General features: G+C 48.8%; 3 protein-coding genes across 7 annotated transcripts; 2 read left to right on the top strand and 1 right to left on the bottom strand.

Moving 5' to 3' along the window:
* Window positions 1-2,808: 2,808 nt before the first annotated feature.
* On the top strand, window positions 2,809-7,083 carry COASY (Coenzyme A synthase). Of its 4 annotated transcripts, none has more exons than XM_081270491.1 (10): window positions 2,809-3,049; window positions 3,370-3,750; window positions 4,777-4,991; window positions 5,227-5,358; window positions 5,492-5,681; window positions 5,766-5,830; window positions 5,983-6,067; window positions 6,240-6,337; window positions 6,444-6,590; window positions 6,688-7,083. In XM_081270491.1, the coding sequence occupies exons 1-10, from the start codon at window positions 2,959-2,961 to the stop codon at window positions 6,748-6,750; spliced, it is 1,467 nt and encodes a 488-aa protein (XP_081126617.1). In that variant the 5' UTR covers window positions 2,809-2,958; the 3' UTR covers window positions 6,751-7,083. The 4 variants fall into 4 exon arrangements, with proteins under 4 accessions (XP_081126617.1, XP_081126615.1, XP_081126618.1 ...); XM_081270489.1 differs by having other exon boundaries at window positions 3,370-4,080; XM_081270492.1 differs by lacking the exon at window positions 4,777-4,991 and having other exon boundaries at window positions 3,370-3,941.
* A 632-nt stretch (window positions 7,084-7,715) lies between these two features.
* MLX (MAX dimerization protein MLX) lies at window positions 7,716-12,556 on the top strand. 2 transcript variants are annotated; one of them, XM_081270493.1, is made up of 8 exons: window positions 7,719-8,022; window positions 8,381-8,417; window positions 8,886-8,975; window positions 9,251-9,357; window positions 9,629-9,728; window positions 9,908-10,007; window positions 10,387-10,588; window positions 11,476-12,556. In XM_081270493.1, the coding sequence occupies exons 1-8, from the start codon at window positions 7,981-7,983 to the stop codon at window positions 11,530-11,532; spliced, it is 735 nt and encodes a 244-aa protein (XP_081126619.1). In that variant the 5' UTR covers window positions 7,719-7,980; the 3' UTR covers window positions 11,533-12,556. The 2 variants fall into 2 exon arrangements, with proteins under 2 accessions (XP_081126620.1, XP_081126619.1); XM_081270494.1 differs by lacking the exon at window positions 8,886-8,975 and having other exon boundaries at window positions 7,716-8,022.
* PSMC3IP (PSMC3 interacting protein) lies at window positions 12,174-17,303 on the bottom strand. Its single transcript, XM_081270495.1, has 8 exons — window positions 16,949-17,303; window positions 16,762-16,862; window positions 16,518-16,607; window positions 14,395-14,506; window positions 13,533-13,678; window positions 13,366-13,419; window positions 12,943-13,002; window positions 12,174-12,864 (listed from the first exon to the last, which is right to left on the bottom strand). Exons 1-8 carry the CDS (start codon window positions 16,980-16,982, stop codon window positions 12,808-12,810), a joined length of 654 nt encoding a protein of 217 aa, XP_081126621.1. The 5' UTR covers window positions 16,983-17,303; the 3' UTR covers window positions 12,174-12,807.
* Window positions 17,304-17,571: the final 268 nt, after the last annotated feature.

The following is a 17,571-nucleotide window of genomic DNA, read 5'->3' as shown; positions in this document are numbered from 1 at the left end:
TGTGATGACAACTCCATTTGTCCAGATGCTCAATCCAAAAACCTTGAATTATTACTTAATTGCAGCCAACTCCATTTTTTTTTAACACCATGAAGTGAACCTAGAGGTGCTTACCAAGGAAGCCACATCCCCAGCCCTTTTTTTTTTTGGTGCTGGAGATTGAACCCATGGCCTTGTGCATGTGAGGCAAGCTCTCTATCAACTGAGCTACATCCCCAACCCCTCCTGTCTTGTTGTTTATTTAGAGACAGGGTCTCACTGAATTGCTTAGGGCCTTTTTGCTGAGGTTGGTTTTTAACTCGAAATCCTCCTGCCTCAGCCTCCCGAGCTGCTGTGATTAATACGTGCGCCACCGTGCCCAGCTAGTTTTTATTTTGAGATGGGTCTGGCTAAATTGCTGAGGTTGGCTTTATACTTGCAGTTCTACTGTCTCGGCCTTCTGAGCTGCTGGGATTACACACGTTCGCCACCACACCCAGCTCCCCTCATCTTTCAATAAGTCTTTCAGGAAATACTGACAACTCCACCCTATATCTTCAACCTTCAAAGCATATTGGGAAATCATCCTGTTCCTCACACTATCATCTCTCTCGGCTATGTAGTAGCCTCCCAGGTGATTTTCTTGATTTTGCTCTTGCCCTCCAACAGTAAAATTTTCCACAATATAGACAGAATGATTCTTTTTTTTAAATTAAATTATTCTCATCAAAATGCCTTCTGTTGCTTTCCATTTCAGTAAAAGCCAATGTTTACAAGAACTGCTGTGATCTGACCCCTATGTTCTTCTGATCTCATCTCCCACCACTCTTCATATCCATTCACTTTGGTCCCCCTGGATCCTGTCTCAGGGTCTTTGCACTTGCCATCTCCTCTCTCTGGTTTGCTTTTTCCCTGATCTTTCATTCTCTCTCTTCCCTCAGGTGTTTGCTGTTTCCCTGGAACACCCTATCTAAAACAGCATTCCTTTCCCTCCAGTATGGTCCCCTTACTCTGTTTTATTATTCTTCATAGCCCTCATCACCAGTAGATATATTACAAAATTTTTTATTTTTTATTTATTTATTTATTTTTATTTTTTAAGAGAGAGTGACAGAAGAGGGAGGGAGGGAGGGAGGGAGAGAGAGAGAGAGAGAGAGAGAGAGAGAGAGAATTTTTTTAATATCTATTTTTTAGTTTTCGGCGGACACAACATCTTTGTTTGTATGTGGTGCTGAGGATCGAACCCGGACGCACGCATGCCAGGCGAGCGCGCTACCGCTTGAGCCACATCCCCAGCCCACAAAATTTTTTAAATTGTTTAATTCACCACCCCATCCCAAGACACACAGGAATCTAAACTCCAGGAGAGCAGACACTTTGTTATTTTTGCTCACTGCTCTATCCCTTGTGCTTAGAACCCCACCTGAACATGGGAGGGGCTAAATAACACACTTGCTGAAAAAAAGTAACTCTGTGTTGTGTGCCAGATGAGACTGTCCAGATGTTTTGGGACATTCTCAGACAGTCTTTGCTTCTTCAAATCAAGTTTTCTCTTTAAAATCCAATTTAAGATGTCACTTGCAAGCATCCTGGTCCTTTAATGCCTTTGTGGCTTCACAATTGTGCATTCCTTGACTACAAAGGCAGATTTGTGGGGCTGAGGGATTATACACTTTTAGAGGCTTTAAGAATACGACAGGGGCTGGGGATGTGGCTCAAGCGGTAGCGCGCTCGCCTGGCGTGCGCGCTATCCGCGTTCGATCCTCAGCACCACATACCAACAAAGATGTTGTGTCCGCCGAGAACTAAAAAATAAATATTAAAAATTCTCTCTCTCTCTCAAAAAATAAATATTAAAAAAATTCTCTCTCTAAAAAAAAAAAAAAAAAGAATACGACAGGCTAGGGCTGTAGCTCAGTGGTGGAGCCTTTGCCTACCAAGGGTGAGGCAATGGGTTCAATCCTCAGCACCACATAAAAACAAATAAATAAAATAAAGGTTAAAGTCTCTCTTTTTTGGGGGGGGGGGAGGGGGTACCGGGGATTGAACTCAGGGGCACTCAACCCCTAGTCACATCCCCTACCCCTATTTTGTATTTTATTTAGAGACGGTCTCACTGATTTGCTTAGTCCCTCGCCATTGCTGAGACTGGTTTTGAACTCTCCATCCTCCTGTCTCAGCCTCCTGAGCGGCTGGGATTATAGGTGTGCGCCAGAGCGCCCGGCTTTATTACTGGAATCTTGAGGATTGATTGCTTTCCCTTTTCAGATCTCCGTGGACAATTTACCTGAAAAGTCTTCTAATAGCAACCTGGCTTTCTCCCCACACCGCTCCAAACTCCAGTCTAAACAGCCCTCATTAACTTCGAGGTAAATCTTTACCACTAGGTCTCACGCCCTTGCCCACTTTTCTCCTGTTTAGAGACCCTGGCAGCTCTACTGAGCTCACACACAGAGCTCCTTCTCCTCTCTTGCAAGCAGGCGCACTAAGGTGCGTGGTGCGGCGAGCATCCTATAGAAGCCATGAGAACCGGCCTCTATGTACCCCTGGAACATTCAGGGTCCCATACATCCCATGTGCGAAATGGGACTTGGGTAAAGTTGCCCAGTAATCTACCAAATGAAAATCCCCGGGCTGGGAGTGGAGGACCAGGAGGCTCTAGGAACGCCTCTCCTAGTGCAAGTGCAATTTTGTGACCCCTACCTCTATCACTGGAATTAAGGAGGAAAGCCGGTATTAGTTCTGGTTGCCTTTTGGTTAATCTAGTTGAAACCAATCTCTCTTCTCCAGGGCTGAAGGGAATCCGCCATCTGGGCTTTCAAGCCTGCCTGCCCTTTTCTGCCCAGTCCGGATGGAGCTGGAGCCAAGATTTAATCAGTCTCACAAACTCCGCGCTCAGCTCCGCCTCATCAACAGGACATGCGCCATTCCACAAGAAACCTCACGAGAGTTCCGTGAGATTTGAGTTCCGAAGTTGAGATGTTTGGCCTCTCTCGGTATCCGTACCTCGGAGTTGTGGTTCCAAAGGCAGTGCTTCCGGGCCGCCGCTCGGGAAGCCTTCGCGGCTGGTGTAAGTGGAACCAAAGCCTGGGGGGTTCAGCTAGTAGGGAACCAACCTAAACGTCAGCGTCTCCCTTTAGGCCCCTCCTTCGATTTCTTGAAGACCCAGTGCAGTTTAGTAAGAGGGCCCAGTTCCTGGATCCCCAGTCCTATGACGCAGGGATTCCTCCCCTTCCCAGGATTTTGGTTTACTTCAGAGAAGTCATTGAGCGATCGGCCAGGCCTTCTCCCGGCTCCAGGTCTCCTTCTGGGTCCAAGGCCGAGTGCAGGTCTCGGCTTCAACTATTAGCCCCTTAGCCATCCTCATTTCCTCTCCCTGACTGTCCGTAGGCCTAGGCAGCATGGCTGTATTCCAGTCGGGCCTCCTGGTGCTGACGACGCCACTGGCCTCCCTGGCCCCTCGCCTCGCTCCTATCCTGACCTCAGCTGCCCGCCTGGTGAATCACACACTCTATGTACACCTGCAGCCGGGCATGAGCCTGGAGGGCCCTGCCCAGCCCCAGTCCGGCCCGGTGCAGGCCACGTTTGAGGTTCTCGATTTCATCGCGCACCTTTACGCTGGCGCCAACCTCCACAGGCACCTGGACGTCAGAATTCTACTGACCAACATCCAAACCAAGAGCGCCTTTCTCCCTCCACTGCCCAGCTCAGTCCAGAATTTGGCCCACCCGCCAGAAGTAGTGCTGACTGACTTCCAGACCCTGGATGGAAGTCAGTACAATCCAGTTAAGCAACAGCTAGAACGTTATGCCACCAGCTGTTACAGCTGTTGTCCACAACTGTCTTCAGTGCTGTTGTACCCGGATTATGGGACCGGAATGCTGCTTGTGGAGTCCCTGGATGTACCCTTATCCTCCACCATTAGGCCAGCTTCCCCTGTGGCTAGGTCTCCAAAGCAGCCTGTGCGTGGTTACCACCGTGGGGCTGTGGGTGGCACGTTTGACCGCTTGCACAATGCTCACAAGGTGTTGCTCAGTGTTGCATGCATCCTGGCCCAGGAGCAGCTTGTGGTGGGAGTAGCAGACAAAGATCTGTTAAAGAGTGAGTGAGAGGGACCCTGCATTAGGGTAGTGGAGGATTCCCCAAATTTCCTCCCCCAACCACCACCGTTAATGCCAAGATCAAGAAAGGTAGGGCTATTAGTTCACACCCATTCCAAATGTCACAGTGCTTGACAGTTGGTGCTGAGGAAGCTTTCTTTTTTAAGTTAATTAATTAATTAATTTTAATTAGGTATATATGACAGCAGAATGCATTTTGGTTCATTGTATTGAGGAAGCTTTCTTAGTTTGTGGTTCAATCACCAATTAGACCTCCCAAATATGGAACTAAGGAATCTACTTTTAAGATTCTCCAGGTGATCAACTGTAAAATTTGAGACACTGGGAATAAATAGACAAATGAATTGTAAGGTAGTAGTGCTACAGACAGTAAGAATGAACTCAAGGATGGCATGGCTCTTGGGATTCTCTAACTCTGATGCCCTTTAGCATAGTTCTCTGGAGTAATCTCTTGGTGGCTTGTTCTCTGGACTCATGCCAGCCCTTGCAGAGACTATGGTGCTCATCAGTTTCCTCCCCTTCATGTCCCTCCCCTGCAACAGACTCCCAGTTTAATACTTTCTTCCTGTCACCCTCCTCTGGAGATACAGGGCCTAGGGACACTCTTCCCCAAACAGGCCCACACTCTTCTTCCCCAGTAAAAAAGCCTCACTGTTTTTCTGGGCTCCTTCCCCAGGCAAGTTGCTCCCTGAGCTGCTCCAGCCTTATGCAGAACGTGTGGAACATCTGAGTGAGTTCCTGGTGGACATCAAGCCCTCCCTGACTTTTGATGTCATCCCCCTACTGGACCCCTATGGGCCTGCTGGCTCTGACCCCTCCTTGGAGTTCCTGGTGGTCAGCGAGGAGACCTATCGTGGGGGGATGGCCGCCAACCGCTTCCGCCTTGAGAATGTAACCCCTGGGAGACTGGCAGAGGGTGTGGATGGGAAGGGGGAAAACCTTTATGGGGTGCTGTTGGAAGTACCATGGCTCCAGAGGAGGGAAGAGAGGGGTCAGGGTGGTGGGAAGAAGCAGGAAGAAACTGGTTCCCAGCTTCCCTTCCTTGGGTAGGTAGAAGAGGGTAAAGGGGATCTGGGTTCTTCCTTCCTCCTCTCACTCTTTTCTCATCCTTCCCCCTTTACCCCAGGACTTGGAGGAGCTTGCCTTGTATCAGATCCAGCTGGTGAAGGATGAAAGCCACGAGCAACATGAAGAAGAAAAAGTCAGTTCCTCCAACTCCCGCCAAAGACTGCTGGGAAAGCTGCTTCGGCCTCCAAATGTAAGCCTACCTTTCCTCTTTCACTTGTGTTTGGGCGTGCTGGAAATGCTGGAGAGTAAAAATTGAGGGGTTCAGCCTCAAGCATGAACCTAAGGGCCCTAGTAACTATGGGGTTCCTTCTCATCTACCCCAGAAGAGGCCAGAGCTCCCTTCAGGTCTCTACGTGATTGGGCTGACTGGCATCAGTGGCTCTGGGAAGAGCTCAATAGCTCAGCGGCTGAAGGGCCTAGGGGCATTTGTCATCGACAGTGACCACTTGGGCCATCGGGCCTACGCCCCGAGTGGCCCTGCATACCAACCTGTGGTGGAGGCCTTTGGAACAGGTAACAACTGGGGAGGGCTAGAGGTGGCTTGAAATGAGGAGATGGCTTGGTCTCTTTGCTTAGTCCTCCTTCTCTGTCACTCAGATATTCTCCATAAAGATGGCATCATCAATAGGAAGATCTTAGGCAGCCGGGTATTTGGAAACAAGGTAAACACACACCTCTCAGGGCTCTTTAGCTCCTCCTAAATTCTAACCCAGAATTTGGATTTCTGCTCATTTGTTCCCAACTCCCACCTCCTGGGCTGGCTCCATCACTCAGGGAAAGTAACCTCTGCCTACTTCCTCTATCCCCTCCCCAGAAGCAGATGAAGATACTCACGGACATTGTGTGGCCAGTTATTGCAAAGCTGGCCCGAGAGGAGATGGATCTAGCTGTGGCTGAGGGTGAGTCGGAGGGATGATGGGAACAGTTGAAGGGGAGTGTTGAGCAGATTCTCCCCAAGAGCTTCTCTGCCCCCAGCATGGCTATCCACTTTCCCTGGGACTTGTTTTTGTGGGCCTCTGATTGATAGTAAGCATTAGAGTGCTGCTGGCAGTGACTGGGGTCTCCCCACAGGAAAGGATGTGTGTGTGATTGATGCCGCCATGCTGCTTGAAGCCGGCTGGCAGAACATGGTACATGAGGTGTGGACCGTTGTCATCCCTGAGACAGAGGTATCTGGACCCCACCCTTACCCCATCCCTCCTGCAGATGGTATCCTGCTCTGATCCAGCAGGCTGAGCTGGGATCCTTCCTGACAAATGCCTCGTCTGTGCCCAGGCTGTACGACGCATTGTGGAGAGGGATGGCCTAAGTGAAGCTGCCGCTCAAAGCAGGCTACAGAGCCAGATGAGTGGGCAGCAGCTTGTGGACCAGAGCCACGTGGTGCTGAGCACCTTGTGGGAGCCGCATATCACCCAACTCCAGGTTGATGCCCAGGGAAAGAAAGGGTTGTGGGGAGGGAATGTCCAGTGGGTGTTTGCCTGACGTTGTCCTTTCTTCCAATAACCTGGACTGTCGGAAGGTGGAAAAAGCCTGGAATCTCCTGCAGAAGCGCATAGCCAAAACTCCTCAGGCCCATGACTGATAATGAATTCTCTGTGGGACCACAGTGGCCTCTGGAGTAGATGGGAACCAGTGGTGTGGAGGAATGGGTACCTTGATGCTCTTCCAGTCTCAGACCTAGAGGGCTTCAAGCTAAGCTGTGCAGGACATGGCTGGGCCTGGTAGACACAGGAATCCTATGCAGCATGCTGACGTTTAATCAACAGTAAAGATGTGGCTTATGGGGGAACAGGCCCCTGTGGAGTTCCATCCCTATTCTTGCCCACAAATGTCTGATGCCCACCACTGACTGGGGTCAGGGCAAACACTGGAATTTCTAACAGAATTAAAGGTGAATGTCTACAGGTGCTGCCTGTATGGTGTCTGCTTCCTGCTCCAGCGTCTCTAAAGTGTCTTTGGACTCTTATGCCACAAGTTCAGGGTCCAGACCTGAGCCAGAAATCAGGATTACAGTGGTTAAGTATATGGCCTTTGAAGTTAGCCAGACTGATGTCATTCTCGTTCTTCCCACTTACTAGCTGTGAGAGAGACTTTTGAGTGAGAGACTTTTTAGGTACTTCTAATTCCTCACTATAAAGCAGCAAAACAACTAACAAACTTTTTGCAAGGATTATTTAATTCCACAAGCACCCTGCCAGCTACTGGGCTGGGTTTTGGAAGATCTATGCTGGGTAGTGGCTCTGCCCTCAGAACTTGCAGCTTGATGGGGTCAGAAGATGTGAAGCAGGAGTGCTCCGCCCAGTTTCTAACCTAGGGACAAGGTGTGCAGGTGAGTGCGCATGCGCACAGGATCTGCAACAATATTTAGAAAACCTTTTCCCCCTTGGGTAGTGCTGAGGATGGAACCCATGGTCCCTCACATGAGAAGCACTGGCTCTACATAGAACTATGTGTATATACACACACACACACACACACACACACACATACCCCCAGCCCTTCACAAAAGCCTTTTGAAGGGATCCCATTTCATAGAAGGTGCTTCATGTGGCCGCCGTTCTAGACCCTAAACTGCAGAAAGGCAGGGACAGGCGAGGAGCAGATCCCTATCACCGACCAGTTGTAGGTTCGACGCCAAGGAGAACCACCTCCGGTCAGTTTTAAAGTCTTGAGACGCGCGTGCGCAGCACTCTCGCCTCATCCCTGCCTCTCCGTCGTGGGTTGGTGAACTCTAGTCACGTGGACGCGCCTCTCCGCTTCCTCGCAGCAGGGGGCCCGCCCGCTTGGTTGTTTCCGGTTCTATAGGTCCAAGATGACGGAGCCAGGCGCCTCTCCCGAGGACCCCTGGGTCAAGGCAAGCCCCGTGGGCGCGTGCGCCGGCTCCAGGGAAGGGCGGGTTGGGCTCGTGCACACAGGGGGTCGAGAAGATTAGGGGCTTCCTTCCTGTCCCCAGAGTCTCCCCTGTTCTCCGACCGGGGCTGCAGATAGACAGTTTTTACCCCGCGGCTGCCAAGGTGTAGAGACAAATGAGGCGTGTGCGCGCGAGCGCGAGGGAACTAGGGGGCTGGGGGCCGGAGGATATGTGGGGCGGAAGGGATCACGCAGAGGGGCGGTGCTCTCACGGCCTATCCCAGCTTTGCGTTCGGGGAACCTTTCCGCTGTCCGCACACTTGTGTGTGTCTGATGGGCTTCTCCCTTGCTTGGTGCTGCAGGTGGAGTATGCCTACAGTGACAACAGCCTGGACCCTGGTGAGTGAGTGCCTCCCCTATTGTCTTGGGCTTTTGGAATGATACTCCTGTTTCAGCTGTATAAATTCTTGTGGCCTTGCTAGCCACACCTGAGCACAGTCCACTGTCTCTGAGCCAAGGTCCTGGCTTGAGACATGAAAAAGGAACTGGAGAATGGGCAGGAAGCAACCATGGGTGACACCTGATTCCTCTGCTCTGGACCAGGAAGTGATGGAAATAGTGACAGCTGTTCACTCGTTCTCAAATGTTCAGATGTCCCTTTCTGAGCCAGAGGGTTTGACTGCAGGCCTATGGAGCAGTGTAGATATGGGAGACAGGAGCTTTGCAGCATGGTATGGCAGGAAGTGGGTGGCTCAGGACGGCTGGCAGTCATTTAAGGAAGCCTTTGTGCCCACAGTTAGACAACTGTATGAGGGCTGGCAATGCACTGCATTCCAGTCCTTAGTGATTGGAACCTCTCTTTTCCAGGGCTTTTTGTAGAAAACACTCGTAAGGGAAGTGTAGTGTCCAGAGCTAATAGCATCGGTTCCACCAGTGCCTCTTCTGTCCCCAACACAGGTAGGCAGCAACACCCTCCTGCCCACCTGGGGGGACTCAGTTATGCCATCATTTTAGTATCTTTCCTAGACAGGGAAGCTCCAGCTGACCACATGGGGTGTTGGAGTCTGAGTGCCAGACACAGGGTGTGTCTTTTACCTCATCCAGGATATTTGACTGATTCTTGCCCATCTGCCATCTCTGGGCACTGGGTTCTTCCCATCAGGGAAAGGTGGGCTAGCTGGGCCCCACTGGGCCCTAAGGTGACCTCTCCCTGCCCCCAACTCTGAGCGTAGATGATGAGGACAGTGATTACCACCAGGAGTCCTACAAGGAATCCTACAAAGACCGCAGGCGGCGAGCACATACCCAGTCGGAGCAGAAGAGGAGGGACGCCATCAAGGTGATTGGGGGGGGGTGCTATGTATTTTAGATTTTCTCTGCCTAGACCTCCTCAAACAGCTCCAAATAGCCTTAGGGGTGAGCTGATCTAGTCCCTGGGCATGAACATCTTCTTTCCAGGAGCTGTGCATGATCTAGTCCCTGGGCATGAACATCTTTCCACCCCCATCCCCCCAGTTTGTGAGAATGGAACTGATGTCATGGAAGCTTTGTGCCATCTTGACTTAATCCCTTCAGGGTTAAGGATCCCCTTTCTCATGTTGTTTCCACAGAGAGGCTATGATGACCTTCAGACCATCGTCCCCACCTGCCAGCAGCAGGACTTCTCCATTGGCTCTCAAAAGCTCAGCAAAGCCATCGTTCTACAGAAGAGTATGGACAGGGAGAGAACTGAGGGGTGGAGCCAACAGGGGCTGTGTGGAGGGCAGCACTACATACCCATCTCTGGCCTGGCCCTGGCGTGGTGGTTGTAATGGGATAATGGGTGTGGAGGAGGGAAATCAAATTCAATTTTGTTCTCCTGGTTGAGATTTCCTCTGCTTCCACCCCAGCCATCGACTACATCCAGTTTTTACACAAGGAGAAGAAAAAGCAGGAAGAGGAGGTGTCTACACTACGCAAGGATGTCACAGCCCTAAAGATAATGAAAGTGTAAGAGGGGTGCTGAACTGGGTAAATTAGCTTCTGAGGGGACTGAGGCTGACTGCAGTGCACACCTTTGCCTTGTCCAAAGGCTACACCAGGTAATACGTGTAGATAAATATTTACACTACCTGAGTCAGCCACTGTGAAGCAAGACTGTATCCCAGATAGCACCTTATATATGGCACTCAGAAAATGCCTGTCAGTTAATGAAGGACAGCTGGAGACTCACCATTTCTAACCTGGTAGTAGTATATTGTAATACTGAATACATCCCCAAAACTCCAAGGAAAGGAGGGGGGTGGGCAAGTGCACAGAGCAACCTCATCATTTTTCCTGGGTGGTGGGGAGCTGCTGTAGCACCTCATCTATGCCTATTTGCTTTCAGAAACTATGAGCAGATTGTGAAGGCACATCAGGACAACCCCCATGAGGGAGAGGACCAGGTCTCTGACCAGGACAAGTTTAATGTGTTTCAAGGTGTCATGGACTCCCTGTTTGAGTCCTTCAATGCCTCCATCTCTGTGGCCAGCTTCCAAGAGCTATCAGCTTGTGTTTTCAGCTGGATTGAGGAGCACTGTAAGCCTCAGGTATGGGACAGAAATGATCTGGGGTTCTAATGCTACCCTCAGATATAGTGAATAAAGCCACTTTTTGTTCAGAAAAGTAGGATAGCCACTTTAAGTGTCTTTCAACTTTCAGTATTCTGTTACCTTCCGTGCTTCCAGCCGAGATTTTCACATTAAGGTCTCATTGGCAAGTATGATGTGAGCACTCAATGCCAGAGCCCTCTCTTGGCTTTTGTTTAACCCATGTTACACTACTGCTGCCTCATGTACCATTCTTTGGCTGCCTTGTGTGGAAGCCCTGATCACCTGCAGCAGTTACCTACAGTTTTTGGAAACACGCAGATTTCAGGCCCTCACTCCCAGGCCCACTAAAATAGTTGCCCCAAGAGCTTTTGATTGTTTATTTGAACTATTTTCTGCTTCTAAAGCCTGGCTGCTTTTTCTCAAGGCTTGAACTTGTATTCGAGACTTATTTGTTTCCCAACATTATAATTGTGAAATGCTTTAAACATACTGCAACATTGAATTTTAGAATAATTAACTGCTGGGACTGGGGTTGCGGCTCAGCGGCAGAATGCCTGCCTAGTGCATATGGGGTGCTGGGTTCAATCCTTAGCACCACATATGAATAAATTAAAAATAAAGGCATTGTGTCCACCTACAACCAAAAAAAAAATATTTAAAAAAAGTTAACTGCCTTCTACCAGTAACATTTTATTGTATTTGCTTTATCATATACCTCTTTCCATGCAGTTTTGTTATTTTTTGCCATGCTGGGGATAGAATCCCCCAGGCAAGTGTTCTACCACTGAACTACACCCCTAGCTCTTCAATGCACTTTTCTTAAAGAGCATGTCAAAAGGTAGCTCTGTACCTTCCTGAGCTTTGTTTTCTGCTGCCCTCACCAGACCCTGCGGGAGATCGTGATTGGCGTCCTGCATCAATTGAAAAATCAACTTTACTGATGGCTCTTGGAAACATGCAGAATGGCCAGCAAGAGATTTTTGAGTTTCCTATTTGGTCTTGGGACTGCTGGGCCTGAGATTGGACTGTGACACCTCACACCAGTCAGCTGGTTTCTACTTGGTGTTTGGTCTTCCCAGCTTCACTTTATCTTCAGTGGAGTTGGGGGTTTTGTTTTGTGAAAGCTTCTGATTAATTTATTATACTGACCATAAAGTCAAACCTACCCAGTCTTCTTCTCCTTGTAAGTCCTCAGGACAGGAGTCTGTTCTGAGTATCCTATCCTAAAGAACTCCTGGCCTTTCAGCTCTTTCTCTAAACCTCGGATTTCTGTTCATGATTTGTGTGTACATGGAAACTGCCTATTTTGGTTTCTTGGGTAACATGACTCAAGTATGGATGTTTTAGAAGTAGTTGGGTGAGAGAAAAAGAGTGAGAGGAAATAGCCATGAAGGTTGAAAGGCTTAGACTAGGGCTGCCTGGTTAGTCTTTAAGATGAGACTGGGGCTTTCTGGCCAGCTGAGGGCAGGGCTACTGGGTTTCTATTTTTGCCTTATGTTCCATCACCTCCTTCCTCCCTATCCATCCTTGCCCTGTTCCCCAGCAGTAGTCCTGCACAGCAAAGGCAGATGAGACACAGCACTACAAACTTGAAATTTTTTATTTTTCTAAATATCAACAATGCAACTTCACTACAGTTACAATCTTGGAAAATTTTTCTGGGCCTCAAAACCACCTCAGTCTTTCTGTCCGGTCTCTCTATCATCACCCAGTGCTGTCTGCGCTTCTCCCAGGACTTAGGAGTGGGGGGGGAAAGGGTACAGGAAATAATCAAAATGTGTCCTGGGATGAGAGTAATGGGGGATGTCAGGCTCCTCAAATGCTGAGGTATAGCAGCCTCTCTCTACCTTATTTCCCAAACTCCCTGCTGCTTTCTTCAGGTTTGATGTCTGGGAGGTTTGAATATTCAGAGGACATTAAATATTTTTATATCAAATTATATCACAATAAATATTATAAAATGCTTTCTTTTTAGCTTCATTCTAAGTGTGCATGTTAAGTTCAAGTTGTTAAAATGTGAAAAATGAAATGGGTGTGACCATCCTTTTCTGGCCACCAGCCCTCCCTCTTCCCAATGCACTGGGCTAGTGCCTTCTCTTCTCACTATTCTCCAAGGTGAAGAGCAGCAGGAACCAACAAAAAAAGCCATTCTAAACAAAAGTGGCCAGTCCTAGCATCTCTGTGTTTCCATCCTCCAGTTTTCACAGAGGGCCCCCTCAGGGATCTGGGAGTGTGACTTTATAATCTTCATCTGTCTCTATCCCAACTTCCTCCTGTAGGACAGAGACAGAAGTGAATGAGACATCCCAGGGTGATGGCTCTAGGGGAGGAAGGGAGAGAGGGCCACTTACAAAGAATTGCTTCTTGCTCTTAGGGTAGCCTTCAAGGATTGCATCGGATAGCTCTGTTGCCTGATGAAACAAAACCACCTCTTTTTATTTTGGAGGTACTGGGGATTGGACTCAGGGGCACTCAGCCACTGAGCTACATCCCCAGGACTATTTTGTATTTTATATTTAGAGTCAGGGTCTCACTGAGTTGCTTAGCACCTCACTTTTGCTGAGGGCTGACTTTGAACTCAACAATCTTCCTGCCTTAGCCTCCAGAGAGTCACTGGGATTATAGGCATGCGCCACCACGCCCGGCAAAACCACCCCTTTTTGGGTGGGCAACACTGGACACTAACTGTCAGACCATGACATTGGGCAGCAATTTCTCTGTGGCTGCCATTTTTTTAAAGCACTCCCAGAGCCTACCTTGGAGCTCCAACTCACCATTCTCTTCCGCTTCCTCCACTCCTTACAGTATTTCTGCCTCTCTCTGTATACCTAGAAGGAAGAAAACAGGTTACTCTAAATCCCTCAGGCCCACAGTTACCTGTTGAGGATCAACCCTTGTCCTCAATCCTGCACAAACAACTCTAGCCGTCCTCCCATCTCACCTGCTCTTTCTCCTCTGGAGTGACATGGTTGGTGGCAGCTTTGATGTTCTTCAGTCTCTCTAGGTAGCCAGCACATTCCTTCTTTAACTCCTGGATCTCTTTCTGCATCTCCGGAGTAGTCAGGGCACTAGTTAACTCCTTCAGCTCTGAAACCACACCCTCCTGAGGTCACTTGCCACCCCTGACAGAGGTTCTGTTTTTCCCAGTCAGGGGGTACTCTTTGAAGTAGGAATGTGAATTCTACCTTGCTCTGAGATCTACTAGAATAAGACCCCACATTCAGGAAAATAAGGCTTACAGAGTCACCAGTTCATTCTATTTTTTTTTGTCTTCCAGCTACAAGTAGTGGGCTATGAGGTTGAGCAGACTAATGTGTAGCAAGTTAAAGCAGGAATAGAGGAAAACGTGGGGGGAGTGTGCTGAAGATCATGGCAGAGGAAGCAAATGCACGTCTTGCCCATTTGTACACAAAAGCCATTAGTGATTCTACATTTTTCTTTCTTTCTTTTTTGGTACGGGGGATTGAACTCAGGGACACTTAACCACTGAGCCATATGCCCAGACCTATTTTGTGTTTTATTTAGACACAGGGTCTCACTGAGTTGCTTAGCACCTTGATTTTTGCTCAGGATTGCACTGAACTCGCGATCCTCCTGTCTCAGCCTCCCAAGCCACTGGGATTATAGCCGTGCACCACTGCGCCTAGCTCTACATTTTTTTTAATGTAATGCCTGAGGCGGCCCAGCAAAGTGGTCTTCTCTGCAACAAGACACTGTAATCAGTGAGCCATTCACTTAGCAGTTCCTGACCTCCACACTGAACTTGGCCCTATGGGCACCTTGCAAGGGCTCCCCAGTCCTACCAGCCTCCATGTGGCGGCAACTCTGCTGCAAGTTCTGCACCTTGGCAGTGAGGGCCACGATTTTGGCATCCAGGCTGTGAAGGTCAGCATCACTCACCATTTCAAACTGGTTCTGCCAGAGACAAGAGAAAAAGTACAAATGAATTAATTAATGTGAGGCATAAAAAGGAAAAAAAAGTATCAGGAAGGCAGTAACAAGTCATTCATTTGAATACTGGTCACAATGAAAATGTGTAAAAAAAGTTGAAACCTAATGCCTAACCTCAAAGAGCGTCCAGGTTGGCAGGATAATAAATAGGATAGAAACATCTTTCCATTAGTGATAAAACCTACTCACTGGGCTAAAGGAGTAAAGAAACATTCTTACCAAGGTGGGGACACCTAGATCATGAGTTTCAGCAATAGGTAGAATCTAATGGAGTTGGGGATGTAGCTCAGTGGCAAAGTGCTTGCCTAGCACATACAAAGTCCTGGGTTTCAACCTTGCCTAGAGGGAGTACGGGGAGTCGGGAAACCCAAAGAATCTTACAAGTGAAGAAGCACAGCAGGCTCTATTTAGATAAGGGATTCTAGTGGAAGTCTAAGGAGCCCCTCTCATGAGAGGCTGCTAGAAAATGATTACCCTAGGGTGGAGTTCAGTTGGTAGAGCATTTATCTAGCATAGAAAGGCCCTGTGTTCAGTCCTCAGCATCATAAAAAACAAAAACAAAACCTACTGCAGATCAGTGAGAGTCACATCACCTGGGAATAGGACCCAGTCTAGCAAGGATGGGAATGCCAGCTTGGGCAGTTTAGACTTTATGCATAGGCAAGATAAATGTTTACAGCAAGGACCTGCAAACAGCAAAGTACATTCTGCATGTTTGGGCTGGGGATGTGGCTCAAGCGGTAGCGTGCTCGCCTGGCATGCGTGCGGCCCGGGTTCGATCCTCAGCACCACATACCAACAAAGATGTTGTGTCCGCCGAGAACTAAAAAATAAATATTGAAAATTCTCTCTCTCTCTCCTCTCTCACTCTCTCTTAAAAAAAAAAAAAAAAATTCTGCATGTTTTTGAAAAAGACCATAGGGCCTGCAAAGCTAAAAATACTGTGAAGCCCTTTACAGAAGTTTGCCAACCCCTCTTTTAGGTAATTCTCAATAGAGTAGTAATTTGTTATACTTTACTTCAGTTAAACGAGTAATGTCTTTTAGATGTTAGATACTGGGGTAATGAGTCAACAAAGATGAACAAAAAATGAGGTCTGCCCAGAAGAACCTTAGTTTAGTGAGGGAGACAACTAGAAAGAAAATTATATACCTCATGACTCAAAAGGCATAAGAGCCTGAAAAAGGAGAAGTTGGCTCCTCCTTCTGGAGATCATTTCTGGGTTTCTGGAGAGAGAGGGGACTGAGTGAAATCTCAAAGAACTGAATAAGATTTAAGTGGGCAGAGGCAAGAGGAGGAAAAGCAAGGGACAGAGGAATAAAACATACCTAAATTGTTTAGTATTGATGGGTGGAGAAATAATAAGGGCAGGTGAAGCCAGAGGCTGGCCGCAGCAAGTCTTCAGGTGCCTTTTTACCTGTTCTATGGAGCACCCATGAAGCATTGAAGAGTTTTATGTAGGGGATGGTACATGATCTTATTTGCATTTAGATAGATGATTCTGGCTAATGTGTTCAAGATATGTTCAAGGAGGTGAGATCTTTTGGGGGGACATTAGTAGACAACAAGGCCTGGACTAGAGCAGTGACAGCAGAGGGAAAGAAAATTGGACTCAAGAAGAAAAAAATCAGCTCTACTTGATGGACCAGACATTGCAGGGAAAAAAGTCAGGAATTACTCTCAAGTCTCTGGTTTGGGTGAAAAGTGATTCCATTAAGGGAGAAAAATGCTAGGGAGGAGCCAGTTAGGAAGGCATTCTTTTGCAGGATTGATTCTGATATGAAGTCAGAGACATCCAAGTGAAGGTCTAGGCTAAAGAATACAAATCCCATTTCTACTCTGAAAAAAAAAAAAAAAATCCCAGGGCAGGGTTGTGACTCAGTAGTAGAGCGCTGGTGGGGTGCCAAAGAGTTGATACTAGTTGATTCAGTGTTGGGATCTGATATAGGTGATAATGTGCGCAGGCTTTCCTCACCTGATCCGCAAAATAGATCTTCTGCTTGCCGTACATCTTCTCTTTGATCTTGCCTTGTTGGGCCAACTGCTCCAGCGCCTTCACCACCGCCTGGCAGAAGGGAAGGGAGGGCAATAAGAGGAGTCTTTGGGCCCAGGCAGGGGAGATTTCAGCCAGTAATGGGAGAGGGCGGAAGCCCCGAGAGGTCGGGAACCCAGCCTGATTACAGGGGCTCCGCTGGGAGGGAATCCTCAAAGGTCCTCACCGCCTTGCCCAGACCGTGTTCCTTCTGCAGGTTCCCGAATACATCCTGGGCGCTATAGGGCCGGTTCTGCTCCTGCAGGTACTTCAGGAGGAGGCCAGGGGCTGCGGAGAGAGACGAGACGGTGTGACCGTGTCACTAGGCCGGTCTCTCCCGCTCCCCTCCCGAATCGTGCTAGCACCTCCGTTACCTCCCGCCGCAGCTTCTGCCCGGGCTTTACTCATAGCCTTTCCCGCCGCCAAATTCAGAAAGCCAGACGTCGTAGTTGCTCGGGGCTACAGCTCTTTCCGGCAAAGCAGGAGGGCCTCAAGCAGTGATTGGCTGAAGGGGAAGGATTTCCGCGGAACTCCGCGGCCCAGCCCGGACGCCGTAGTTCAGTTCAACCGGGAGCTTGCGCACCAAAGCTCGACCCTTCCACGACCCGTCTGTGAGGAGGCGGCGACAGGCGCCCCACGACCCGGAAACGAAAGCTGTAGTAAACAACGCCTGCAAGTTTTGAGATCTGCTTCTAGCCGCAGCTGAGCACTCGCGACCTTGAGGTCTTCCTGTTCCCAGAGTTGAAACGGGAAGAAATTTCAGGGATCAACTCCCGCACTGGGCAAATGACTAGTTCAAGGTCACACACAGAGCTAGTTACCTTCATGAACGTGTCCTGATCCCACGGTCCAGTGCACTTTCGACAGCTTCATCACTTGAAAAATAAGACCGATAGGTACTTGAAGGAGGGGAGTTTTGAAAACCACACTCTGGGGGCTGGGGCTGGGGTTCAGTGGTAGAGCGCTCACCTAGCATGCACGAGGCACTGGGTTCGAG

Source organism: Spermophilus citellus (assembly GCF_964194105.1).
Source record: "Spermophilus citellus genome assembly, chromosome: 17".
Lineage (NCBI taxonomy): Eukaryota > Metazoa > Chordata > Mammalia > Rodentia > Sciuridae > Spermophilus > Spermophilus citellus.
The sequence above is the reverse complement of the archived record's forward strand: the minus strand, read 5'-3'. Positions and strand labels throughout refer to the sequence as shown.